Consider the following 27,232-nt stretch of genomic DNA (forward strand, 5'->3'; position numbering starts at 1 on the left):
CCCTGCCCCTGCTGTGCCCATGCCCCTCACTGGCGGGCAGGAGAGCTGTGGGAGGGATCCTCCCGTTCAGTTTGAGTTCTCTGTAGGATCAGGAGGGGTCCCAATAAAGAGCTGAAGGGAACTCTCAGGGCCTGGTCTTTGAGCCCACAGATTTCACAGCGGGGCTTGCAAGGGGGGAGGGGGAGGTGCCCGTGAGCCACAGCCCCTCCCCTCCCTCCTGACATCACCTCCACCTGATGATGCCACAAATAATGGTGTGATCTCATGAGTTTTCCCACAGCCCGGGGCAAGGGGAGGGCATTAGCTTTCGAGCTGAAATAAAAGGTGAGTGTTTTAACTCAGTAGTCCCCAAACTTTTTATCCTCGGGGACCGGTCAATGCTTGACAATTTTACTGAGGCCCGGGGAGGGGGTAGTCTTTTGCCACTTACAGGAAGGACTGATGAAAACACAGCCTGTGCTCCCAGGCCCTTTCCCTTCCCCCCAGATCCACAGAGTCTTTCTTAATAGGTTCCATGCTCTGCTGGGCAGTATTACTTGTTCCTCCATGGATAAGAAGGAAAGGGTAATGATCAGTGCGCTTGAGGAGCCTGTCCAGCCGTTCCGTCCCATCCTTAAAGCTTGCACCAGGGAGGCAGCAGGCCTCTCGAGACAACAAGTCAGGTCTACAGACTTCGGCCTCTACACCTCTTGGCAAGGAATCTTTATTTCCTGTTCTGCAGATTTCTTTCTCCTGTTCCTGGTTGATTTGATCTTACATTCCTTTAGGTCCAGCATAAAAATCTGAAGGGCAATATTCTTCTTCTTGGTGTTCTTGTTAAGAGCCAGCTTGGTGGTGTGGTTCAAAGCCGTGGCTTCTAATCTGGAAAGCCAGGCGTGACTCCCTGCTCCTCTGCATGCAGCTAGCTGGATGAGCTAGTCACAGTCCTGATTAGTCAGTTCTCACAAAGCACTTCTCTCAGAGCTCTCTCAGCATCACCTCCCCCACAGGGGAAGAGAAGGCAACTATAAGCTGCTTTGAGACTCCATTGGGGAGAGAAACGTGGGGAATAAAAAACAACTCTTCTTCTCCTTCTATTATTATTATTATTATTATTATTATTATTATTATTATTATTATTATTATTATTATTATTATTATTATTATTATTATTATTATTATTATTTTAAATCCACAGACAATTATTCTCGCCCCTTCTGTAGAATTTCCACATTAAGGACAAGAATCCCTGTCCCCTGCCCCCTCCCCCACCCCACCCCCTCTCTTTACCTGCTGGCGTGTCGTGTTGGGCTGGCCCCACCCCCGCCAGTCTCCTGAGGCTTCCCCCACTCTCCACAGGGTGGGAGCAGCCTCAGAGGACTGGCAGCGGCAGCCACGACCCCAGAGCAATGAGTGCACCTCAGTGTTCAGGCGCCACTGCCGCGGTCCTTCTACTGCCGAGGTCCCCGGGGGCAGGACTATGGACGTCATGTCCCTAGACTTCCCTTTCCATTAGATGTTCCACATCGCTCATAATAATCCCTTTTATGTGCTGCCCCTTCCTACAGCTCAGGGGAACTCACAGTATGCCAGGCATAAACTGATGTAAGATTGAATCAGCCTCTAGGGGGAGCAAACATGCCGAACGGAGGCAAAATCCTAAAGCAGCAGGCCAATCAAGAGAGGGAAACGAGGATGGAGTAAACTCCCGTGTCTCCTTGACTGTGTTTGGTTAGTTTGGAAAAAGTCCCTAAATGTCTCCATTGCAGGATGAGTTCCGTGTCTAGAAAGGACAAACTGCTCAAAAGGAGGAGCCTTGAGAACGATGCAAACACCTCGGGTGAGAAAACCGACCATCGGCAAGGCCGAAGCCTCCCTCACCAAGCCAGATCTCAAGAGCCAGCTGGCCGGAGGAATGCCGAGCACCTCCCGCCTCTGACCAAGCCGGCAGCGTCCTCCGAGGACCAGAAGCCGACACCGACGCCTCCTCTCATGCTGCCCCTCCTGCCGCAGCGCCGACTGCCCCAAACCACCGCTGGGACAAGCCAGGCAGATACGACCAAGGAGGCCACCCCATGGCCAAAGCTGCCTGTGACGGCCGTCAGGAACAGCACCACCGCCACCGCAGGGAGCAGGAGAGCCTCGCAAGCTCTGGGAATCTCTGCAGCGCTGCCAGGTACCGGCCGGGCCCAGGAGTCGCCAGCTGGTCTGGGGTGGTCTCAGGGCAGTGGCGTGCTTGGGCAGAGGCTGCCGAGAGCCAGCGTGGGGGTGCGGTCAAGGGCAGCGGCCTGTCATCTGGAGAAGCGGGTTTGATCCCCCGCTCCCCCTCCTCCTCCACATGCAGCCAGCTGGGTGACCTCGGGCTAGTCGCCTCAAAGCGCTCTCTCGGCCTCCCTTCCCTCACAGGCCCCCTGAGAGAAATCCTGATGGTGCTCAGAGACGATGGGAATCAGATGCAAGCCAGGAGGTCTCTTACTCTGGAGAAGAAGACATTGGAGGTACAGTTGCAGAACCATTTCTTTCTCCGTTGATTTGTCTCGCTTGCCGGAGCTGACCCCCCACCGCTCGGCCTCCCTAAGTGCTGCCAAGTTCGAGCCTTAGGCATTAAAGCCCCCAAATAGAGAACTGTGACACACGTCCAGCCAGAGCGAAGAGAAACGGGGAAAGGGAAGAGCGGCAAAGAAAAAGGTTCAGCGGGGAAGAGGGATCATGCGGCTGGCTGGAGTGGGGGAGCCAGCTTGGTGGAGCGCGTAAGACCAGCGGCTTCTAATCGGGTGAGCTGGGACTGAGCTGAGTGACCTTGGACTAGTTGCAGCTCTGATAGTGCTGTTCTCACCGATCAGTCTCTCCCAGAGCTCTCTCAGCCCCACCTCCCTCACAGGGTGCCTGTTTTGGGGAGAAGAGGGGAAAGAGGTTGGAAGCTGCTCTGACACTCCTTTGCGGAGAGAAAAGCAGCATAGAAGGACCAACTCTTCTTCTTCATGGAGGGAAGAGCCCCAAAACACAAAAGCCTTTCCCCAGCTGAATCTATTCTGAATTCAGCTGGAGCCCCAAAAGAACCCTAGGCTGAAGATATTTCTCAGTGGGCAGCATTGTATCAAAAAATATGGTCCCCGTCTCCTGTTTTTCTACATCTTTAAGCTTAATATGTGGATAAAAGAGTTGGTTCTTCTATGCCGCTTTTCTCTACCCGAAGGAGTCTCAAAGCGGCTTCCAGTCGCCTTCCCTTTCCTCTCCCCACAACAGACACCCTGTGAGGGAGGGGAGGCTGAGAGAGCCCTGAGATTCCTTAAGAAGAAGAAGAAGAGTTGGTTCTTCTATGCCGCTTTTCTCTACCCGAAGGAGTCTCAAAGCGGCTTCCAGTCGCCTTCCCTTTCCTCTCCCCACAAGAGACACCCTGTGAGGGACATGAGGCTAAAAGAGCCCAAAGGAACACGAAGTCCACTGAGCCAATTAGTTGTGTCTCAACAGGGTCACCTGGCTAGGTCCGTCTGCTCAGATCTCAGCAGCTAAGCCGGGCTGGCCTTGGTGAGTCCTTGGGTGGGCGACCTCCACGGACATTCAGGGCCGCTAGACATAGGCCAGCAATGGTCAGCCACCTCTCTCCCCCTCTTGCCTTGGCAAACCCTGGCCCTGGGTTGGCTGTGCTTTCCACCAGGCAGAAATCTGGCTCTTTTAAGGCCTTTCCTTGACATTTTCATCTTCTTGCCTTTCTCCTGAACACTCTCAGGAGCTGAGGGTGTCCAGAGGCTGATTCGAACTGTGCTGTGCTCGATATACGGCTGAATGGTTTCCCTTTCTTCCCCTTCACCTCCAGGATCTGCAGGGCCGGGTTCCCATTCAGGATTGCATCGCATGGATCGAGTCCTACAGGCATGCGGCCGCTGGGGCCAATACAGAAGACCTGCACCTGCTGATCGAGTTCCTCATCTCGGAGCTGCTTAGACAGTTCCGTGCGGGCTACAAGGTACTGGGAAACATCCGGAGAGCCCAGCTGGATCTGGCCAGGGGTCCCTCTATTCCAGAATCTTGTCATACCCAGAGGGCAGCCGGTTCTTCTGGAGGGCCAACCACAAGGCAGAGAGGCCAAGACCTTCCCCTCTTGTGACCTCCTCACTCTGTGCTCCAGAGATTGACTGCTTCTGACTGTGGAGGTTCCCCCAGTCACCAGGGTTACTGGCCACTGATATACTTCTCCTTCCCGAATCTCTTGAATCCCCTGGAGAAAATGGCTGCTTCAAAAGGCAGATTCAGTGACATTCTGGCCCCTCCCCTGCAACACCTGCCCTCCCCAGACTCCGCCCCCCAAATCTCCAGGAATTTCTCAACCTGGAGCTGGCAACCCTACCTTAACCCTTTCACATCATGCTGCGTTGCTAAGAATTCGGGTGCAAAAATAATGGGCCTTGTGGGTGTATTATTTCCCCAAACACACACGCAAAGGTGGCCCCATAATTGTTTCTGACTCCATGGGAAAAAGAAACTGTGGAATGATATACCTGGAAGGGGGCCTAAAGACCACCCAGTCCACCCCCCTGCAGTATGCAGGATGACCTACAGGATCCCCGAGCGATAATCCGGTAATCTGCTTCCGTTTCCCTCCCAGGAGGGAGAGCCCACACGTCTGGAGAAGCGTCTCTCCATCCCTTCCGAGGTGACCCGGAAGAGTCCTGCAGCGATGGCAGGGCAACGCTCTGGTCTTTGGGCAAAGACTGTGTGGTCCATTTGACTTCTACCCTAAAGCTTTCGTCCGAAAGCCAGAGTGTCACCTTACCACCACTGACCTCATGGCGTCACTTCCGGGTCACACCGGATGTGCCGTCCCCAACGGGATGAGGTCTCTTTGGGTAGTGACATAGATGCACTGCTGCAATATTGACCGGACCCCAGTCTTTTCTGGGTAAGGTCCCCCTCCTAGTCAGATCATTGGTGTTGGCCAGTGGGGCCTGGTGGCGAGGGACCCCCCTTCCACTGGAGGGTCTGGCCATTCTAGCTGAGATTGGTCTCCGTATAAACTCTGGGTCGTTCCCCTGGTGAAGACTTTCCTGGTGGTCCTGGAAGGGTTTCCCAAATTGCTGGGGGTTCATTTTGTATATCTATTTTTTCAGTTGTTAAACTTTTATCAGGTGATACGACCAGAAATGGTCATGCCAACCCCCCCCCCCACAAAAAAAAAATAAATAAATTTGGGAGTTTCTTGAAGCCTAAAGAATGTTTCAGGGGTTTCTCAATTGTAAAAAAGAGGGGAACGTCCCAGCCAGCTCCTGGGATTGCCTGCGTGAAGGACGCTGGGATTCCCGTCTCCCTCCAGCTGGGCGCCTCTCCCCAGCACCCACTCCTGGAAGGTGGTCTAACCTCTCTGCACCCTGCTTCTTTCTCCTCCGTCCAGAATCAACCACTTAAAACAGCATTCCTAAAATCTATCAACCTGATCAGCAGAGCCCTCCAGGGGAGCCGGAGGCAAGATTGCCCCCACAAATCTGAATTGCTCCAATGCATAATAGTAAGTCAAAGTGGAGGGGGAAAGCAGGGAGGGGGCTTCTGGGGGAGCGAGTCTCAAGCTTGGGACGTGCTTGGGGTGCGGCCTTGGGGTCCCGAGGCTGCCAGTGGAGGCTCCTGGGACCTCCGTTCCACTGGCCCGGACCCTCACAGACTTCTCTGCATCGTAGCGACTCAAGTGGAGTCCCCTGTGGAGTCCCCAAGTGGAGTCCCCTGCGGAAAGGGGCGGCCGTCGTCTGGCCAGGGCTGCCACCTCTGTGTGGAGAAATGGGAATGGGGCCTGCGGAGGGCAGGATCTGGGGAGTGGAGGGACTGGAGCGGAATCCCAGGCTTTGTCTGGCATCCTCTGAGGGAACCTTTCCAGAATTGTAGTCCATGGACATCTGGAGAGCCACAGTTGGGCCACCCCTGCCTAAAAGCATCACTTGGAAGTGACCCTCTGTCTGTGTGTTTTTCCACTGCAGGAAATGATCGAAGAAGAGCCCCAGGAGTCAGTGTGCTTCCCGATCCTCCACCTTGCTCTGACCACCATTGGCTCCCTTACGTATGTACCCAAGGTTTCCTCCTCCTTAGCTCTCCTGGCCAGGCTCCTGGTGCCTTGCAGCCGGAGAAATGCCAGGCATCCGTTGTGAAGAGAAGGGGGGAGGAACAACCCAAAGGAGACTAAGGAAAGGATGTAGTTTGAGGGCAGAAGAGCTTCAAGCCAGACACTTCCTGTGATGGCAGCCCTTGTCCACCCAAGTGAGAAGTATCAGGTGCCCTCCGAGGCTGGCGGGCAGAAGCAAGACCCAAACCATGACCATTTCTGCATAGAGGGGGACAATTCGTGCCACCTCCTGCTTGTAAAAGTGCGATTGTAAACCGCACACTTGACCGCTTGCTGATGGGAGACCCCTCCCGCATTATTCTGCCATCTCATCATGGCTTTTCCCTTCCCGACAAGGTGGCGGAGAAGCCGGAAGTGTGTCCAACCTGCAGGTTTCTTCCTGCTCCTCAGGTTGTCAATCATTGTAAGCCACCAATCCCCTCTCAGTGGTGGTTTTGGGGATTCAAACATTCCCTTCTTCTTCTTCTTCTTCTTCTTCTTCTTCTTCTTCTTCTTCTTCTTCTTCTTCTGAGTAGTTGCAAACAGTAGTTGCCTCTATGGCTGCCTCACATCAGCAGATCCTTCATGGATGCTCCTTGCTTGCTTCTGCAAAGCACGCTGACCTTCTCTTCCTCAAAAAGGAGGAAGTGGGTGGGGTAGCTCAGATTAAACAGAGCACATGGCTCAGAATTCCCTGCAACCTCACAGTGTTCATTAGATGTCACTAGTGAGCTGCTTACACTGCTGAACAACATCCCCACAGGGCTGACTTCCCCAAATTACTTGCTGATTGCCATTCCAACACAGTTCTCTTAGGGCTGTTTCCGCAGAGCAGTCCTGTCAGAGGACTCTCAGCCTCACCAACCTCCCAGGGTGTCTGTTGTGGGAGAGGAAGGGAAGGGTCCCACTTCGGGACTCCTTGGGTTCGTGGATATTTAAAATCATCTCTACTTCTTCTTCTTGTCTTTAACTGGGACCCCTCAGACTTGGCATCTGCTCTGCTGTTTGAGAATAAAACATTCAGAGCTGATCCTGTTGAATCGACTGTAGGGGGAAGGTGTGTGCATCCTTGGCGGGGTGGTGGGGTCCTAATGTTTCTCCACCCCCACCTCCACCACTGTCTGTTTTATTTGCAGTCTCCTGAAGCCTGTGCTGGACTGTGAGGTCAGATCCAACTTAGTGAGCAAGACCATCAAGAAGGTGTATTCTTTACCAGCTCTCAAAATGACCAAGCTGAAAGCAGGCAGCTCTACGTACCCAACGGAAACTCAGGTGCCTCCCCCTCCCTGTCCAGGGGTCAAAACTGAAAAACATGGTGTCTTGGCCAGGAACTAAGTTCAGATTCAGAGACAAGGCAGGTGGGATGGGACTCATCTCCTTGCAATTGGACACAAGGGATCGCCTGACCCATGCCTGTGGTTTCAGAGCACGGACCCCCAGCGTGGTTTTTCCCCCTGGGAATTTGGTAGGTTGCGCAGACTTCTTAAAAAGTCGCTTCAGCAGCAACCTCCCCCTCAGCCCAAGATGCTGGTTGGCTTCTTCTTAGAGATGCCTAACCTCATTCCCTGCCTTTTTGTGCCTGGCTCCGCCCCCTGAGGCAGCCATGCTGTGGCTGAGCCCATGCTCTTGGGGAAGGATTCCAGAGGTGCCCACGGGCTTAGGAAGGGCGAGGAGCCCTGCTTGATAGGGGGGCCGCGTCGGCCTGCAGTCGAACATCTGGATCTGAGACTTTGTTGCTGGCAAAACGGCCTCAGTATTGCAGAAGAGAGAGTCACAGTCAAATCCAGCGTTGCCAATTTATGGATTGGGAATTTTGTATAGGTTTGGAGGTGGAGCCTGGGGGGGTGGGGGTGAGGTTTTGGAAGGGGATCCCCAGGACTTTCCCCCTCTGGAGTTGGCAACCATCAGCAGAGGGTCGCCACATTATCCTGGATTTTGTCCCTCAACTTTCTCCTGTCCTGCTGCATCTTCTTTCTACTGTTTTAGCTGCTGACTCGTCAAAACATGAGCAGAGCCCTCCTGGATCAGGCCAGTGGCCCATCCAGTCCAGCATCCTGGCTCACCCAGCGGCCCACCAGCTCCTCCGGTGGGAGGGCCAGCGGCAAGGACCAGGCCTGCGCCTGAGTTTGCCTCCTGACCCTGGGATTCAGAGGATTAGTGCCCCTGAATGGGGAGGATCCCTTTAGTCACAATAGCTCGCAGCCATTGACAGACTTCTCCTCCATGAATTGATCTCCTCCCCTTTGAAAGCTGCTTGTTCTTTTGGACATCATTGTTCCCCTCCTCGAATTTCACACCTCCCCCAAGCAAACATCCCAGCTGCTGTTTCTCGATTCTCCCACCCTCTCCCTGGAATGGCTGGCCCCAAGGGGGACTGTTTTTGCAACCTGGGGCCAATGGCCATTTGGCAGGAACTCATTCTCAGCCCAGTGGGACTGGTGGGAAAGGGCTCAGTCGAAGCTGCCAATCTGTCCCTGCACCCTTCTTCCCAATGCCAAGAACTCTCCCCTGACCAGGCCCCGAGGATCGGGGCCCCAGGGGGTGGCAAAGTGGACCCATCCCCTGCCCTCTCTCTGGAAAGAGGAACAGGGTCTTTCTCTCTGGTTTCTCAACGGTATCTACGTAGCCATCTTCTTGGACCCCACACATTGTTGCCTGGTTATTCTCCTTTTATTGTCCCCTCCCCTCTCCTTTTCTCTCTCCCTTTAGGGCTAGCAGAGAGTATGCCAGCCTCCAAGTGGGGCCTGGGGATCCCCCAGAATTGCACCACATCTCCAGACGGCAGAGATCAGTGCCCCTGGAGGAAAGGGCGGCTTTGGAGGGGGGACTGGGTGGCCTTGGGCCCCACTGAGGTCCCTGTTCTCCCCACACTCCTCTTTCTGCAATGCCACCCGTTTGCTTTTTATAAACGCAGCCTCAGGAATGGCGGCCATTTGGCACGTGAGAGCTGTGTCCCGGAGGCTCACCCTTGGGCCTGTCCTGCTTGCAAACGCGTCTGGATATTCCACTGGAATAGAAGCCCTGCTTTCCCCAGCCCTGGCCACGTCTGGCAGACTGACCTTCTCCGTGCCTTGGCTCATGCTAACGGCGTTGTCTTCTCTCCCTTTAGGACTTCTACGAGCAGACGATGAGCGCGTGCAATTCAGTGCTCACCAGCCTCCTGTCCGAGGTGCCCAACATGGATGGACTTCAAGAAATATTGATAGTAAGGGAACTAGTAACTCCTCTAAGGCCTAATAAAAGCATAGTATCCTAGAGTGGGAAGGGGCCACCCAGGCCATATAGTCCAAGCCCCTGCTTAATCCAGGATCGAACCGTAGAGTGGGAAGGGGCCGGACCAGCGTCTAGTCCAGCCCCCTGCTCAATGCAGGCCCAGCTTAAAGCCTCTATTCCATGGCATAGAGCAGGCATGCATGGCCTTTAGGGAGCTGCTTAGGTGGCCGACTTGGGATTTCCCTGGGCAGAGCCCAAGGAGAGGAGCATCCATCAAGGCCACCGCCCAAAGTGGCTGTTTTCTTGGGGTGAGCTGTTCTCTGCTCCCTGGAGGTCAGGAGAGAAGCTCTAGATCAGCCGTTCTCTACTTTCTAACCCTGGACAAAGCCCTGAAACATCCTTGGGGCTTCGACCAACCCCAGGAGGGGTGCGATCGTGCAGAATACGGTTGGGAAGCAGAGCTGTGGACACGCCCACTCGGGGGCCCACCCCTCCCCGCCCCCTCCGGGCCCATCACTGGCCGTTTTGGGAGGGGGGAGCAGACTGGCATGACCCTCTGCGGTCATATCACTGGAGGAAATATGTGTACAAGACCCATCCCCTCCCACCCCTGCAGAGAACCCTTCCAGGGCTGTTCCAGGAAACCCGGGCTGAGGAAGCCTTCTCTAGGGGGGAGGGCGCTCAGGGGCCCCCGCAGCACGGCCTGCCCACAGCGAGGAACAAGCCAGCTCTCCAGTGGGGAGAGGACCAGCCCATCGAGAAAGGAAGACCACTCCATGGGAGGGGAGAGCTGGGCAGGGCGGGGACCTCCGAGGGGTACGATGCCGTGGATGGAGCCCACGCCAAACACCCGTTGTTTTTGCCAGGGGGATTCATCTCTGCTCTCTGGCGAGGAGCCATCCTTCCCCTTTAGACCCCCCGAATTCTCTCTGTGCGTCTTCAGGGTGCCACTGGGCTCAAACCTTGTCCTTTCCCAACGGGCCATTCTGGGAGTGGTCCTGGAACGGAGACTTTGCTGGGTCTGGTTTTGCTCTCTGTCTCCAGTGTGCTCTTTCTTCACAGCACACCAACGGCTGGATGGAATCGGAGATGCCCCACGAGCGGGAAAGAGCCGTGAGGAGCACCAGCCATGTGCTGAAGTTTGCCGCCGAACACCTCGATTTTGACGTGAGCATCCTTGGGAGCGGAAGAGCCCGTCCCAAGGGGCACATCCCGTGACCGAAATGCCGGGCATCTTGTTGGATCCCCCGAAGCAGCTCCAGCAGGGCTCTCCTGATGTTCTTGTGGAGGCCACAGCCTCTGGGCTCTGTTGCGGGCCTGCCCCAGGAACTGGCGGCCCCGCGTGAGACAGGAGGCTGGACTAGAGGGACCCCCACTGGTTGTGCAAGACCTCTGAACAAACAAGCAGCGTCTCATGAAACCTCCTGACCTGACAGCAACGCTGTTGAGTGTTTCAGGGGCTGCTGCAGCAGTGATGCCTCCCAGTGCAAATGCAGCCCGTCAGCTGCAGGGGAAGAAGTGGGGGTCCAGGGTGTTTCCCCTTTGAGGGGAAAGTGGGGGGGGGGCGAGTCTTCTCTCTGGGCCAGTGAGGCAGCCTGGGGCCCTGCAGGAGGAAAGCACGGCAGGCTTCCTGGGGGCCCCTTCCCACCTCCCTCTCCCTTTCAGGTCTCGCAGGAGTTTTCCTTGCTTGGCCAGCTGGTGGCGGTGTTGGGCATGCGGACCATGGACAGCGTGAAGGAGATCGGCCTGCAGGCGGCCCAAGCGATGTACCACCTCCACCACCTGACCATGAGCCAAATGGGTGAGGGGCATGCTGGGAAATCTGAAAACCACCAGCTCAAAGCTCACCTTTATTTATTTGTTTACTGTTGAACTGCTGATTCCGTCCTCTCCTGACAGACTCGGGGGAGGGGGGGGATCGCAGCACTATTAAAATGAGGACTCAGTAGTAGTACTCAGTAGAAGTACTCAGACTGTAAAGAAAGATTCCCTGATCTGTAGCCTGTACCTTTCTACCCATAGTTTAAATCTATGACTGTGGGTCCTATCCTCTGCCATCAACTGTTCCCTGCCCTCCTCCAAATGACAACCTTTGAGATACTTTAAGCGAGCCGTCCTGTCCCCTCTCCACCTCCTCTTCCCCAGACCTTTCCTCACTTGGCTTGGCCATCTCCTCTTCACCGTCTCCATTTTGTCCACGTCCTTTCTGGAGTGGGGCCTCCAGAACTGGACATGGGATTCCAGGAGCAGTCTAAGCAATGTGGGATGTACGGTGGGACTCGGACATCCTACGATTTTGATGGGATGCCTCTTTTCATACAGCCCAAGGCTGCCTTTGCCTCCTTTACCGCCGCATCACCCTGTCTGCTCGCCTTTAGCTTCCCGTCCCCAAGTGCCCCAAGATCTCATTCACACACCCTGCTTCCCTGAAGTGTCTTTCCAGCATGTTCAGATCTCACTGAATTCCATCTCTGCCTTCGGGGGTGTTCTTCACAACTGAAACCCAACCAAGTAAAGTCCCAAATCCCCAAATACCTGCTATTTATATCCCATTAACCCCCTCCCCGAGGAAATAAATTGGCCTTTCAGGGCTTCCTAAACTTTTCTAAGGTAGGGTCTCCCCCCCCTCCTCAGGGCACCCACAGTGTGGAAACGGCAAGATATAATGCAAAAGCGGCAGTAGGGACCAGTGGCCCATTCTGCACACACTGGATAATGCACTTTCAGTGCGCTTTTGCAGCTGGATTCTTCGAAAGGGCATTGAAAGCGCATCATCTAGCGTAGTGATCCCCAACCCGTGGGCTGCGGACCACATGTGGTCCTTCAACTAATTGGAGGTGGGCCCTGAAGGATACCTTCTCCCCCCCCCCCCCGGCCCTTTACTTCATCCCCCCCCCCGGCCCTTTACATTACAACACACTTTGGGTGTCATTGTCTCCCAACACTCCCAGATGGGACTATCTCGTTGCAGAGAAGCAAGCTCAGGGTAACCATTGATTTGACATTGTCATGAGTTAAATTTCCATGAAAAGAAAATGTTCCTTATGTTCATTGTTGTGGCGTGTCTGTATCTTATTTTGAAGGGATGTTTAAACATTACCATAGCGATCAGAGAGCGTTAGGGCAGTGGTTGAGAGTAGAGTAAACTACCCCCCCCCCACCGGGCCTCAGTAAAAGGCGTTGAGTGGTCCCCGGTGAGTGGTCCCCGGCGTTGAGTGGTCCCCGGTGATAAAAAGGTTGGGGACCACTGATCTAGCGTGTGCAGATGGGGCCCAGGCGGGCTGCCTGAAGTGGGGAACAGCCGGCGGATGGGGAAGAAACTAACGCTGACTTTTCCCTCCCGAAACATTCTGATTAGTTAAGGAGATGGACAAGAGACCCAAGAACAAGAAGGGGAATATTGTGAAATGGGAGCGAGAAGACCTTTTCATTTCCGGCCCTTCCGTCTTTCATAACGACGCCTCTAAAGTGGCCCAGGTACTTCCCGAGACCGCCGAAGGTCAGAGTCCTCTGTCCTCTCGGGCGAACCCTTGGTTTGATGACTGTGGGGTGGTAGGAGGGTCTTTTTAGCCACCTTGGGCTTTAATGGGGCTGGGCTTTTATGGGGTGTGATCATGTCATCCGCCTTGAGTCCCAGGAGGAAGGCAGACTATACATTTAATAATACTAATAGAATCCTCCTAAAAATAGTCTCCCTCCCAGGCCTTTTCTTCTCCCGCCATCTTTCCAGTTGACTCCCATGGGTGTCCCCCTAAAACCACACTCCAGAAGGCCACGTGGCAGGTTTCCCTTTGGGTCTGGAAACTTCCTGGGCTGCGTTTTTAGCAGGACACCCATGGGAAGCCATTCACACTGAGCATGTCTGGGAAAAGTCCATCTCTGGAAGAGAGTGCTAGAGGAACTTCCCCCAGACATGCGCAGTTTGAATGTCCAGGTGGATTCTTTGAAGGTGCAGTTTGTGTAGCCAGCTTTTGGCCCCCCACAGGATTTCCAGAGCCCAAAATTCACAGGTAGTTTCCCCGCCTCTGCTTCGCCACCCTGGAATTCTTCTTTGTGGTCTCCCATCCACGTGTTAGCCAAAGCGGACCCTCTGGAGTTTCCGAGGTCTCATGAGACCAGGCTAGCCGCGGCCGGGAATAACAAAAGAGAAGCCCTTGTTGGATCAGGCCAGGGGACGAGTCAGTCCAACACTCGGGGTCTCACAGGGGCCAGAACCCAGGGGCTTTCGGGAGGTCCACCAGCAGGGCCAGAACTCCTGCCTACTATTACTATAGGAATTTTGGAGGTCATTCATTCCTAGGGACCTCCATGCTACAGCCCTGAAAAACCTTCAGATTTGGCTGTTCCGATCATTCCAGGAGCGTTGCCATGTTGTTCTGCTGTAGAAGAGGTCGATTCAAGTCCAGTAGTACCTTAGGAATGAACCAGATTTTCTGGGTCTATGGCGTGGCCAAACTGTGGCTCTCCAGATGTCCATGGACTGAAATTCCCGCGCAGGGGTTCATGGGAGTTGTAGTCCATGGACATCTGGAGAGCCAGTCTGGCCTTCCCTGGAGACTTCAAGAGTCACAGCTTATTGGATATGTGAGAGAGAGCCAGTTACTGGACCGGAATCTCAGATTCAGATCACATATTGAAGCTGCTATACTGGAGAGGCAACTATGTGAATCTGCCCCCCTTTATCTGTGGGTGGCTCCTGCAAAGGCCAGTGGGCCTCTGGCAAAATCCTCTCTTGTCCAGGACGGCTGGACCAAAGTTAGTTCCCCCTCAGGGTGCTGCAGGGCTCCTGCTTGGTCTCGTTGCTCTTGCAGTTCTCCTTCCCGCTCGGTGTCGCCATGAACAGCCGGGGTGAGCAGCAGGTCCAAGGAAAACCCTCGTTCTGCTTTCTCTCTGTGTCAGGCTTTCGGGGAGCACCTCAGCCCCGGTCAGCTCACAGAACTGGTTCTCAAAACCACCAGCAACCTGATTCACGGAGACAGACTCATCTCTCAGGCTGCATCAATGCTGCTGAGATCCTTCCTGGAAGAGTGCGGGACGGATGTGGAAGATGTGAGGAACAAGAGGAAATTGGGGGGGGGGGAGCTTGTCTGGTAGTTGTGGACAGGGGGGCAGAAAGGGGGGGTCCTGCCTCCTTCCCATATCAGCCCGGGAAGCTGCCCTGCGCTGAATTTGGAGTCCCTATGAATAAGAAAGGAGAGTTATCGAGGAGGAGGAGGAGGAGGAAGAGTTGGTTCTTATATGCCGCTTTTCTCTACACAAAGGGGTCTCAAAGCGGCTTCCACTCGCCTTCCCTTTCCTCTCCCCACAACAGACTCCCTGTGAGGGAGGCGAGGCTGAGAGAGCCCCGATATGACTGCTCCGTTAGAACCGCTGTATCAGTAAAGAAGAGCTGGATTTCTGAAACCCGCTTTTCACTACTCAAAGGAATCCGAAAGTGGCTTACAAATACCTTTTCCTCCCTCTCCCCACCCCAGAGGTAGGTGGGGCTGAGAGAGCTCTAAGGGAAACTGCTGTGCGAGAACAGCCCCAAAAGAACTGGGACTAGCCCAAGGTCCCCCAGATAGCTGCATGTGGAGGCGTGGATTCTAATAGGCTCCTCCAGATTGCAGTCCGCCACTCTCAGCCACGCTGGCTCTCTCAGGGAGCACAGTCCACAAATGCCTACCCATAAATAGGAGAATAGATGTCCTTGAAGGGGCCGCTAGGTTTTTGCAGGTTCCAGACGGTCTCTCTGGCCCCAAGCAATGGATCTTCCGACTCTAACTGAAAACTGGCTGGTGGCAAGGCAGGGGTGAGAGGGCAGGCAGGTTGTTGCCTTCATGGTCCCCTTTCCGTCCTGCAGCTGCCCTTGACTGTCAGGGAGATATACAGCCGCCTCCCCAACATCCGGGATGCCTTCACCAAGCAGGAGGCCAAGAGGGCCATCTGCTCCCTGGCATGCAGGCGTGTCGGCGGAGTGGTGGACTGCCTGCTGGAAGTCTCCGTGGGCTGTGATGGGTAGGTGGGGCAGCTGTTGAGGGTGGGTTGTGGGGAGGTTTGGGTGATGTTTGGGGAGAAACACAGCAGAGCAGGGCTCCCCAATGCGGTGCCCACGCCCTGATCTTTGGCCTGACACCTGCCAAGTGCTTTCGGGAAGCGGGCGGGGCTAGAGGGGGCTTCCCTGAGGGGCCGTGGGAGGTCCAGTCGGCTTGGCAGGGTGGGTGGGGAGATGGGGCTTTGGCGGCAGCTGCCCCCCTGACCCAGAGATCTCACCATGGGACGGAAGGCCTGCAGTTGGGGCCGCCAGTGGGAGTGTGAGCCAAAGCCTGAGTTTCCTTTCTTGCTCTGTTTTTAAAACCGCAGCAATGCCAAGGAGGTGTGGAAAGCCCTGGTTTCCGATCCCTATTCCAACACCAGGCTCCTGAGGCCGCTGCTGAAATGCCTGCAGGGCGAAGACCCCCGCTCGGAAAACTCTGGGAGGCGCAACAGCAAGTCCCTCCTGCCTCTGGCGGTACAAAGCCCCACCAGGACTGCTCTGGGTCCCTTTGGGCCGCCAGCTCCGGGTTGGGAAGAGCCTGGCCATCCAGGGCCGGGGAGGCTGGGCAGGAAATGTTTTGGAGGTGGGAGGAGGGATCTCAGAGGGGGGGACAGAATTCCCACACCACAGGAAAAGCTGTGTCTAAAACAGGACAGTTTGAGAAGCCGTAAGCCCACTTGCTTGCCGTCTTTTTCTTCATTGCCTTTTCCTTGCGGTGACATGCAAAACGGTCGTTTCTGCCAGGCCGCTTCCATCAGTTGAGCAGAAAAGCGCTTTGCAGTATTTTACGAGTAACAGGGGGCTTATAAGTCATGATTCTAGTGTAAAAATGCATTCATCATACCATCTCCCTGGTTGTTATGATTGTTGTTGCTTGTGATTCTTGTTCAGCTAAGTTATCTGTAATCTTTGCTGCCTTTAAAGGTGCTGTTGGACTCAACTTTTGTTGTGCTACTTCAGACTGACACGGCTACGCACTTGAATGAATATGAATCCATAAGTATTAAAGAGTCCATTTCGTTTTGTACAAGACATTTTGACACTTAGGGGCTTTTTGCACGCCTTCAAAATAGCACAATGGTTGCCAATTGAAAACGCTACTGATTTGCTGTTTTGCACAACGTCGTCGACAATCTGCCACACACCTGAAACCAATCTGCAAAAAGCGCTTCCTTGTAACGCTTTCAGGGAAATCCCCAAAAGTGGATTCACCCTCCGGAAAGCGATACACTCCTGCAACCAATCTGCAACACTAGCGAAAAAGACCTGTGCGTTAACATTGTTGCGGTTTCTACAAAGTCCCTCCCCCTGGCTCTCTTCTCTGATCTTCCGGCGAAGCGATCGCCATTTTTTTTTCTCCGAGCGAGCGGGGATAAACGCACCAGCGAGCCTCTTTCTGTTTAGAGGCTTCCCTGGCTTCAGTCCCTCCCCTTTAGTCACTAAGCACAAACCACAGAAAAGCCCGTTTGCTGATGTATTTTCCCTTTATTTTTTACACATTCATTCAGCCGAAAATCGGGCCCGTGAGAGGGGGGGGGGATTTTTTTTTTCACTCGGAGGGAGCGTGGCAACGATCAAACGATCAAATGACAGCTCAAACACACTAGGCAGCTGGATGGGTCTCTCCGTTGCAACGAATCTACACAGATTCGTTGCAATGGGTCTGTTTTTTTTAAAAAAAAACCTTTCTTAAAGGGAAAGGGGCTGTTTGGGAGCATGCTAACGGCTGCCCATTGGCTGCTTGACGGCCAGGGGCGGGACGAGCTTGGCAATAGCGCTTCCTTTCTAGCGATTTCTGCCGAGACCTGAAGCCTGTGGGAAACGCTACAAAACGCAACTGGATTCCACTACAAAGGCAGGTATGCATAACGACGAATTCCACTATTTTAAATGGCGATTTTTCATTCAGTGACCAATTTGCTACAAAGATCCCGGTGCATAAAGCCCCTTACTGTTATCTGTAAGTCAATGAACTCTTAAAGATTCTCAAAATTCTAAGAGGACGTTGTTCTCTTAACTGGAAAAAAGAGGCAAGCATCCATCCAGAAAAATAATTGATGCTGCAAAATCGATAAAGGCTTCCCAAGTGAAGGTGACATCAGCAGCCAAGGAGAATTGTTACCCGTAAGCCTTTGTTCCTGGAAATTGTAAAAAGAAATTTGCTTCGACCATAGCTGCTGAAAGCTTTTTGGCAGAAACCATTGTTTTGGGTGTCGCTACAGCCAAAACCAAATTCAGAAAAAGAGAGCAAGTTTGTTGATTGCATCTAAAATTGTCCTGTTTTAGACGCAGGTTTTCCCCTCCTGAGTCTTCTGCCTTGTAGTTGTGGTGGAGGGATGGTGCCTAATGCCAGACCTGCAGAGTAGCCCTTGTCTCCGGGGGAACTGGTCTCTGTGGTCTGGAACTCAGCCCCTGGTCTCTGCGCAGGGTCCGCAGGAGGGGCTGCCTGGCAGGTTCTCTGGTTCTTGGTTGCCTCTATTGAATTCATTCCTCCTTCTCCTCCCCCCAGGCCACCAATGCCTTGCGCTGGATCCTGACCCTGCCCAACGCGGCTGAAGTTGTCCGGGAAAAATTCCCACACCTGCTGATAGCGCTGGTGACTCAAATCAGTTACTCACTGGGATCGAGCAGGAAAGGATCCAGGAGGTCCAATTATTCTGAGGCCTCAGAACCATCCGGAGTAGTGAGGTAAGAAGCCAAGATCGGAGATGGGCCCGGTTCTGCTCTCCCATGAGACAGGGACGGATCTCACCTGTCCTTCAGCTACAAGCTACTCGCTTCCCCCCACAATGGCAGCTTACGTCTTTTCCCCTCCTCCATTTTATCCTCACAACAACCCTATGAGGTAGGCTAGGTGGAGAGCATGCGATGGGCCCATGGACATCCACTGAGATTTCACAACATGGGATTCAGACTTTGTCCTCCTGGATCCTGTCTGCGCCGGAGGAGTGAAGTAGCACGTGTATTTTAGGAATGTCCTGGTCTTTTCCAAACACTCTGCCCGTGTCCTCATTGGCTCCTGCTCCTTTGAGCACACTTGCTCCCAATTGCTTTGGGAAGAAAACTATTAGTCAGTTAGACTGTTAGGACCATCTCTCTCCTCTCTTCTTCACAAAGCTGCTTCTTTTCTCAATAAGCTATTTATTCTTCCAGCAGCCAGGGCATCTATAAACTCTGCCAACAGAAAGGATGACCACAAAAGGTCTGCAGAGGAAGGCAATGGCCACCCACCTCTGCCTTCCATTGGTCTTGGAAGCCCCTTCCGGGGGTCCCCATCAGTCACTTGCCCTTGGAGGGCTCTGAGGTGTGTCTGTGCCCTCCACAGTGGCCATACCCCTGATTTGGCCAGGCCAGGCAAGGCTAGGCTAGCAGCAAAACCCAAGCAATAGACATGCAAAGTGTGGCTCTCCAGATGGCCATAGATAAAATGGCCAGATGGACTTGGACTACAGTTCCCATGAGCGCCTGCCAGCAGGGGCCACCCCTGTCCTTAGAAGCAGTCCGGCTGGGCAAAACGGCTTCTGGGGACACCTTCTCCTTTGCTCCGTTCAGCTCTGGCGTCCAGGCCCTGAAGAACCTCATCGCATGCATGGGCTTCTGCAGGGTGTACAACATACTGACGATACAAGGCACCTGGGACAAACTGCAGCAGCCGGGTACTTTCTTCGAAGGGGTTTTTGAGCTCGTCAGGTAAGAAGAGGCAGGCCAAGAGGGACGGGCCGGCCGGCCAGAAGGAGCCAGCTGCCTCACTAGAGAGCCTTTGGCGGTGGAGCAGAGAATCGGTGGGATTGGGGGCAGGGGGGACCTGAGTGGAGGAGAGGGCGAGGGAGTCCTCCCTCCCTAGCAGCCCTTTTCTCTAGGGGGACAGATCTCCGTCCCCTGGAGAGGAGCTGTGGAACGGGGGAGCCCCAGCTCCTACCTGGGGTCTGGCATCCCCGTTGTCCATTAGATGCTGCTTCCTAAAAGACAGCACTTTCGGTGGGGCTCACTCTGCAGCCTCCTGAGACAGATTGGGGGATGCCGCATGCGCTGCAGCCGCCACAGGGGTAGCAGGGCCCAGCCGTTCCTGACTTTGAAACTTCGGAGTCGCTGACCCTTTGGGGATTTCGTGTTTTCCCCACACAGGGAGCTGTTCAAGTTCAACAAAGCGCACATGGTGATGACCTTCAAACTGGCCAACGCGTATGTGTACCATCACGAGCTGAAGGAGAGGACAGTTGGAATGGCTTTTTTCACCGAGGTGAGCCCTGGATGACCGGGACACATGCAGACACTTGTGCTGGGTCAATCCGTGGATCGTGGCCTACTGGACTCTTGACCTCCTTGAACCCGTTCCCAGCCAGGCAGGACCACAAGGAGCTCTCCCTGGGGGCACCAAGACTCTGTCCCATTCCCGGCTCTCTTGCTGTTTCTCATCCGGGGTGTGTGGCGTAGCCAGCAGAACTGGGGGCTGTCTGGCAGCCAGGCCAGGGGCGTGGGCAGGTGGTTGGCCCTTTCCTGGCTCTGCATCCTGACCCCTCGTGTTCCTGGGAGGAACTGCCCCCCAACCCCTTGGAGGCCTCCCCTCCAGAGACTGGCCAGGGCATTGGCTTGTCTCCGGAGATCGGATGGGATCGGGCTTGCTGGAGCTCCCTTCCCGGCGGTGGGGAGGGTGAGGGTTGTCGGGAGGATTGCCCAGAGATCCCTGGAGACCGGGGGGCAGAGGCTGGGGGGTGCTGCTGGGGAGAGAGTGTCCTGCCACCCCGTCGACCTTCCAGAGCTGCCCATTTCACCAGGGGAATGGGTCTCTGCGGCCTGGAGGGAAAGCAGGAGATCTCCCGCCCCCCCCCCCAGGAGGTGGAGGACTTCGGGGGTCGCTGAGGTCATTCCAAGGTCCGGGGCAAGGACCACGACGGTTTCCACGTGAGGAGGCCTACCTTGTCTGAGCCTCCCCTTGGATTTCCTTGGGAGGCTGAGAGTCGACTCTCGCCTCTCCGCATCTGGGCTTTTCTCCCCTCCTTTCCCAGGCTGGAATTCAAGAGTCCCACGGAGGCAGCCTCCCATCATGCTCTGCTCCCTTCCCCTTTCCCCCAAAATGTGTTTTTTACAACATGGAACAAAAAACAAAAGGGGGGGGACCCGGAAGTGGAACCCTAAAAACCCAACGGGTGACAGTTAGGACCTTCAAGGGTGTAAGGACTTTCATATTACTTTTATTGTGCACAATTTTTTTACAAAGCCAAGGAACTAAAAACATCTATGCAGCGCAAAGGCTCTTGCAAAACAGTGTGCTGTGCATTCTATGAACCACTGGAACGACCAAGACGCTCTAGGGGCCGATGTGCTCTAAGGGCCGAAGCGCTCGGGGGGCCGATCTGCTCGAAGGGCTGGAGTGCCTCGGACGGGGGGGGGGGGGGGGCCTGGAAAGACCCCTCCTCTCCAGGCAGCACAGTTCTGTTCCCCCAGCTTTGATGGGCAGACTCCATGGCCTTGTCCCCCAAAGCACCCCCCATCCCCAGCCGTTTCCTCCCCCGTGGCAGGCAGCTGGAAGCCCTGTGGGCTGTTTCCTGGGCCTTCTCTCCCCTCGCCATTGTCGTCCCCCAAGCACTGCAGACACACAGTGCAACATCTGTCGTGAGCTTTCTAAGTGACCTCGCAACCCCTTGCATTTGACCATTGGGAGGATTGTTTTAATGAGTCGTGCTTTCCTGTTGTGACCTGTGGTCAAGTGCCCCGAGCCAGTATCGTGGAGGGGCCGTGATCTCAGTCCAAGGAGCCCACGTAATCCATAGAGAGTCCACCTCCTAGAGGGGAACGGATCTTCCTCTGTGGCCTGGGCATCAGGAGGGGGGTGGTCCTGTTTGCCCTTGCTCACGACGGGGGTCTTGTGCCTCAGCTCCTGTTCCACAGAGACATCGGACTGAGGTTTGTGAAGCAGGACATCCTGGACGTCCTCAGAGAATGGATGGACCAACCGTGTCCACAAATGCAGCTGTTCGGTATCCGAGGCCTGGGACACCTGCTGCAACACAACCTGGAAGTAAGAGGATGCCCGCGGGGAGCGGTCCCATAGGATGGCCAGCTCTGGATCGAGAAGAGCCTGGAGCTCTGGGGGGTGGAGCCTGGGGAGGAACAGATTTGGGAAAGGACTTCCTTGGGAAAGACTCCTTTGCGCAGAGAGAGAGAGAGAGAGAGATGAAAAGGTGGGATTTGCTGCCAGAGGACGTTGGGATGGCCAAGGAACAGGCAGCTTGAAAAGGGGACTAGACCGATGAACGGAGGACAAGTCTCTCACTGGCTACTAGCCATGGGGACTGAGGGGAACCTCCACATCCAGAGACAGTCCACCTCTGAATCCCAGAGCCAGGAGGCAACCTTAGAGGAAGGCCTCAGGCTCTACTCCCTGTTGCTGGTCATCCTGAAGAACTGGTTGGCCCCTGTGTGAGACCGGATGGTGTGATAGAAGATAGAGACAGAGTTCAACGAGATCTGAACACAATGGGGAAATGGGCAAATGAGAACAAGATGCAATTTAATAAAGATAAGTGTAAAGTTCTGCATCTGGGTCAGAAAAATGCAAAGCATGCCTACTGGATGGGGGATACGCTTCTAGGTAACACTGTGTGTGAACGAGACCTTAGAGTACTTGTGGATTGTAAACTAAACATGAGCAGGCAGTGTGATGCAGCGGTAAAAAAGTCAAATGCCCTTTTGGGCTGTATCAACAGGGGCATCACATCAACATCACTAGATGTCATAGTCCCATTGTATACGGCACTGGTCAGACCACACCTGGAGTACTGTGTGCAGTTCTGGAGGCCTCGCTCCAAGAAGGACGTAGATAAAATTGAAAGGGTACAGAGTAGAGCGACGAGGATGATCTGGGGCCAAGGGACCAAGCCCTATGAAGATAGGTTGAGGGACTTGGGAATGTTCAGCCTGGAGAAAAGGAAGTTGAGAGGGGACATGATAGCCCTCTTTAAGTATTTGAAAGGTTGCCACTTGGAGGAGGGCAGGATGCTGTTTCTGCTGGCTGCAGAGGAGAGGACATGCAGTAATGCGTTTAAACCTCAAGTACAACGATATAGGCTAGGTATCAGGAAAAAGGTTTTCACAGTCAGAGTAGTTCAGCAGTGGAATAGGCTGCCTAAGGAGGTGGTGAGCTCCCCCTCACTGGCAGTCTTCAAGCAAAGGCTGGATACACACTTTTCTTGGGTGCTTTAGGATGCTTAGGACTGATCCTGCGTTGAGCAGGGGGTTGGACTAGATGGCCTGTATGGCCCCTTCCAACTCTTCTATGATTCTATGATAGACGATCCAGCAGGGCTCTTCCGATGCTCTCAGGAAGGCCTCGCCCTCTCTGCCCTGTTCTTGGCCCTCCAGGGGGACTGTGTGAGGCAGGGTGCTGGGCTAGATGGGCCACTGGTCTGACCCAGCAGCGCCCTTCTTAGGTTTTTAGGAAGGCCTCGGGCCCTATGCCCTGTGGTTGGCTGCCCAAGCTCTTCCCTAACAAAGTGCCCTCCCCAAAGCTCCGGGAATTTCCCAGCCTGGGACTGGACAACCTTGCCTGGGAGGAAGGAAGAATTCCCGCCAGCTGATTGAAAGGAGGTCTCTCTGAGCTCACCATCAGCTGCATCCCTCCCTTGGTCACGCGCGCTCTCTTTGGACCGCGAGGGGCAACATTCTGTCAGGAGAGAAAAGTCAGAGGCAGAATGAGTCCTGCTCTCGGTTGGCGGCACAGGCCATGTGCCTGCGCAGGGAGCCCGGAAGAAAGGCCTGAGCGTGTCTCACCCTCGGTGTGGCCACCTGGTCTCATCCCTCATTTCCTCCCTTCAGGACGAGTCTCTGGAGGCCCTCCTGACTCCTCTCACGACTAGCGCTGTCAGCATGGACAAAAGGATAGTGAAGGAGACCATCAAAACCCTGCAGTCGGTGTTCGATAGAATCGAAATGAAAAAATACACCTCCCTTTGCGTCCAACTGATCCAAACAATGCTCCAGTATTTCCATGATGTAAGGCAGCAAGCAGGCAAGACCGTACCGTTGCCCCCTCCGTACCGTTGTCCTATTGTATAAAAACCAACTCTTCTTGTTCTTCGCTCTTTCCTTCGGCCCCAAATTCATCCCCAGAGATTGTCAGAAGCCTGATGCGCTGAACTGAGGGGTCCCAAGAAGGAAGGGTGCATTTGCTCCAAAGCATTAGATGGCCACTTGATTGATTTAGCCACCACCTCCCCCCCCCCCACCTCCCATCAAGGCCCCCGGAATTTGGGATTGACTGACTGGGTTCCCATTCGTTTTAGGAGGATGACGAATTGAGAAGAATTTCCAAGGAGCTCGTTGAGACTTTAATGAATGGGGTGGCCGTGTCAGATGGCAACTGACACTCCGTCAAGGAGGTAATCTTCCGTAGCCAGGTGCCCCTGCTGATCCAGCTAGCAGATCCTGTCACCAGAGACGTGAGCAGGGGGACAGAAAGCCATTTTGGGACGGTCTGTGTGTTACCCAAATTGCTGAACACGTGTCCTAAAACACGTATCTTTGAGCTTGTGGGGAATATTAGCTCAAATGCTGCGAGAGGGGGGTAACTTAGCGTTATCGGATCGTTACCTATGTCTACGAGGGCTTATTACGCCTGTGGGAACTCAAGGCAAACACAGATTTAAAGGTAAAATATTAATATAAGCTTTTATTGAAAGGAAAATAACAAAAGTACACACAAATAGCTAACACACATACAAGCAGACATATAGAGAAGGGGGAGGAAGAGTGGAAGGCTTGATAGTTACCTGTCCGAGGAGTGGTGGGTCAGAGGAAGGAGCACGAACCAGCGTGGGAGGTCCCGGGTTGGAAGACACTCAGAGTGGCTGTGTGAAGCCACAGTTTTTATAGGATTTTGGGAAGGGGGCTATGTTACAAGGCTCAGGTAAGCATGTGCTGGAAGTTTCCAGGGTCCCCAGAGATTAGGACAATACCTGGCCAAGTGGGGGGGTGATGGCCGTAAATGGATTTGGATAAAGGTATTAATGGCTCTGAGGAAGAGAGCCATCAGGTCTAGCTGGCAGGATGTGGGGAGGAGATTTCCCCTGGCAGAGGGGCCAAGTGTGAAAAATGTTGCAAGACAAAGGATTTTCCTATGAGCCCTTAGGCAAACAGGAGGAAGCCAGTCCACTCGCTTAGAAATACAATGGGGAGGGGGGGTAAGCTGATGCAAGCTTGAGTCCAGAGGCACCTCTGGGTCAGGCAAAGGCTGTCATTCCAAACTTAAGGCAGAGATGGAGTCTGGCCTGGCTTGGCCGACCCTAGCAGTGTTGTCTTGGCTTTAGCTTAAGCCTAGACTAGTGTGTGGTGCCATTGGTTATAGAAGACAGTGTGCCTGTCAATGAGGCAGGGGGCCCTGCCACACTTAACATGTGTGCTTGGTCTGTTTCGCCTGGAGAGAAGACGATTACCACCTTCTAGTAACAGAATCAATGGGATGAAATGAATTCTAAAGCCTGTTCCACTGAGGAACCGCTCTCACTGTCAGAAACTTCTTCCGGATGTTTGGACGGAATTTCTTTTGAATTTATTTCATCCCATTGGTTCTGGTCTGCAACGCTGGATTTCCTCAGAGGTCTCCCATCCATGGACTAACCGGGGTTGACCCTCTTTAGCTTCCGGTGCTGGACAGAACTTGACTGGTTCCCCCTCCCCCGGTTAGCTAGGAGACCAGTGAGCCATTCTTCCATAGCAGGGCTGTAAAAGTATGTTTGCATGCCCCCAACACCACGCCTTGCAGTCGGGGACCGCCTCCGAGGGTGGGAGAGAGCCGGCGGCCCGGCCACAGCAGCTACATGTAAACGCACATGCGCAGTTGCCGCGCATGTGCGTTTTCACCACTAGGTGGCGCTAACGCCCATGTGCAGAACAGCCACACGTGTGCGTTTTCGGCAGCAGGGGCGCAAACAACCACGCACGGCAGCTCCGCGCGTGCGCGTTTGCGTCGCTGCCATGCCAGCGGCCGCACCTGCCTCTTCCCCCCCTTTCGCTGCAGGGGGAGGGGAAGGCAGGCGCGGCCGCTGGCGGCCCGGTACCATGGCCTTAACGGCCTGGTACCGGGCCACGGACCGGGGGTTGGAGACCTCTGCCGTAAATATCATGAGTTCCTCTGAGACAGTTGTGGCTTCCCAAAAGAAGCAGCTTAGGTGGGAGGAACAACCCAAAGGAGACTAAGGAAAGGATGTAGTTTGAGGGCAGAAGAGCTTCAGGTAGGGTCCCCAGGTGCCCACTTCAAGCCAGACACTTCCTGTGATGGCAGCCCTTGTCCACCCAAGTGAGAAGTATCAGGTGCCCTCCAAGGCTGGCGGGCAGAAGCAAGACCCAAACCATGACCATTTCTGCATAGAGGTGGACAATTCATGCCACCTCCTGCTTGTAAAAGTGCTATTGTAAACTGCACACTTGACCGCTTGCTGATGGGAGACCCCTCCCGCATTATTCTGCCATCTCATCATGGCTTTTCCCTTCCCAACAAGGTGGCGGAGAAGTCGGAAGTGTGTACAACCTGCAGGTTTCTTCCTGCTCCTCAGGTTGTCAATCATTGTAAGCCACCAATCCCCTCTCAGTGGTGGTTTTGGGGATTCAAACATTCCCTTCTTCTTCTTCTTCTTCTTCTTCTTCTTCTTCTTCTTCTTCTTCTTCTTCTTCTTCTTCTTCAGAGTAGTTGCAAACAGTAGTTGCCTCTATGGGTGCCTCACATCAGCAGATCCTTCATGGATGCTCCTTGCTTGCTTCTGCAAAGCACGCTGACCTTCTCTTCCTCAAAAAGGAGGAAGTGGGTGGGGTAGCTCAGATTAAAGAGAGCACATGGCTCAGAATTCCCTGCAACCTCACAGTGTTCATTAGGTGTCACTAGTGAGCTGCTTACACTGCTGAACAACAGCCCCACAGGGCTGACTTCCCCGAATTACTTGCTGATTGCCATTCCAACACAGTTCTCTTAGGGCTGTTTCCGCAGAGCAGTCCTGTCAGAGGTGTCTGTTGTGGGAAAGGAAGGGAACGGTCCCACTTCGGGACTCCTTGGGGTCGTGGATATTTAAAATATATATATAAATTTGAAGATCTCCTTTTCCCAATTCCTCAGGGCAGCTAAGGAATTGTAATTGTAAAATCATTGCAGCGTAGTATCATAGAGTTGGATCAGCCCCAAGCATCTGGGATAAGGATCTGTCCAGTCACTGCTTGAAGACAACCAGGGACGGGGAGCTCCCCACCTCCTTAGGCAGCCCCTTCCACTACTGAACTAGACTCCTAGAATCCTAGAGTGGGAAGGGGCCATGCAGGCCACCTAATCCCACCCCGCACTCAATGCAAGGCTGCCAGTGAGGGGAGCTCCCCACCTCCTTAGGCAGCCCCTTCCACTACTGAACTAGACTCCTAGAATCCTAGAGTGGGAAGGGGCCATGCAGGCCACCTAATCCCACCCCCTGCTCAGTGCAGGATCAGCCTTAAGCATCCAGGAGAAGGATCTGTCCAGCCGCTGCTTTAAGACGGCCAATGAGGGGGAGCTCCCACCTCCTCAGGCAGCCCATCCCACTGCTGAAGTACTCAGACTGTAAAGAAAGATTCCCTGATATGTAGCCTGTACCATTCTACCCATAGTTTAAATCTATGACTGTGGGTCCTATCCTCTGCCATCAACTGTTCCCTGCCCTCCTCCAAATGACAACCTTTGAGATACTTTAAGCGAGCCGTCCTGTCCCCTCTCCACCTCCTCTTCCCCAGACCTTTCCTCACTTGGCTTGGCCATCTCCTCTTCACCGTCTCCATTTTGTCCACGTCCTTTCTGGAGTGGGGCCTCCAGAACTGGACATGGGATTCCAGGAGCAGTCTAAGCAATGTGGGATATACGGTGGGACTCGGACATCCTGCGATTTTGATGGGATGCCTCTTTTCATACAGCCCAAGGCTGCCTTTGC

At 54.1% G+C, this 27,232-nt stretch overlaps 1 protein-coding gene across 1 annotated transcript; it reads left to right on the plus strand.

Annotated features, from left to right (window-relative positions):
- The first annotated feature begins 1,749 nt into the window (after nucleotides 1-1,749).
- Nucleotides 1,750-24,707, plus strand: LOC143828398 (maestro heat-like repeat family member 5). Its single transcript, XM_077318823.1, has 19 exons — nucleotides 1,750-2,155; nucleotides 2,386-2,477; nucleotides 3,797-3,946; nucleotides 5,369-5,482; nucleotides 5,943-6,022; nucleotides 7,201-7,336; nucleotides 9,174-9,269; nucleotides 10,340-10,444; nucleotides 10,943-11,078; nucleotides 12,636-12,754; nucleotides 14,177-14,326; nucleotides 15,120-15,274; nucleotides 15,620-15,767; nucleotides 17,803-17,981; nucleotides 18,846-18,983; nucleotides 19,419-19,533; nucleotides 21,169-21,312; nucleotides 23,109-23,285; nucleotides 23,576-24,707. The coding sequence occupies exons 1-19, from the start codon at nucleotides 1,750-1,752 to the stop codon at nucleotides 23,654-23,656; spliced, it is 2,721 nt and encodes a 906-aa protein (XP_077174938.1). The 3' UTR covers nucleotides 23,657-24,707.
- Nucleotides 24,708-27,232: the final 2,525 nt, after the last annotated feature.

Source organism: Paroedura picta, chromosome 2 (assembly GCF_049243985.1).
Source record: "Paroedura picta isolate Pp20150507F chromosome 2, Ppicta_v3.0, whole genome shotgun sequence".
Classification (NCBI taxonomy): Eukaryota; Metazoa; Chordata; class Lepidosauria; order Squamata; family Gekkonidae; genus Paroedura; species Paroedura picta.

Coding starts and splice junctions, on each gene's coding strand:
- LOC143828398 (XM_077318823.1), top strand. CDS start 1,750: ATGAGTTCCGTGTCTAGAAAGGACAAACTGCTCAAAAGGAGGAGCCTT. Junction 5,483..5,942: donor AATTGCTCCAATGCATAATA/GTAAGTCAAAGT, acceptor TTTCCACTGCAG/GAAATGATCGAAGAAGAGCC. Junction 6,023..7,200: donor ACCACCATTGGCTCCCTTAC/GTATGTACCCAA, acceptor TTTTATTTGCAG/TCTCCTGAAGCCTGTGCTGG.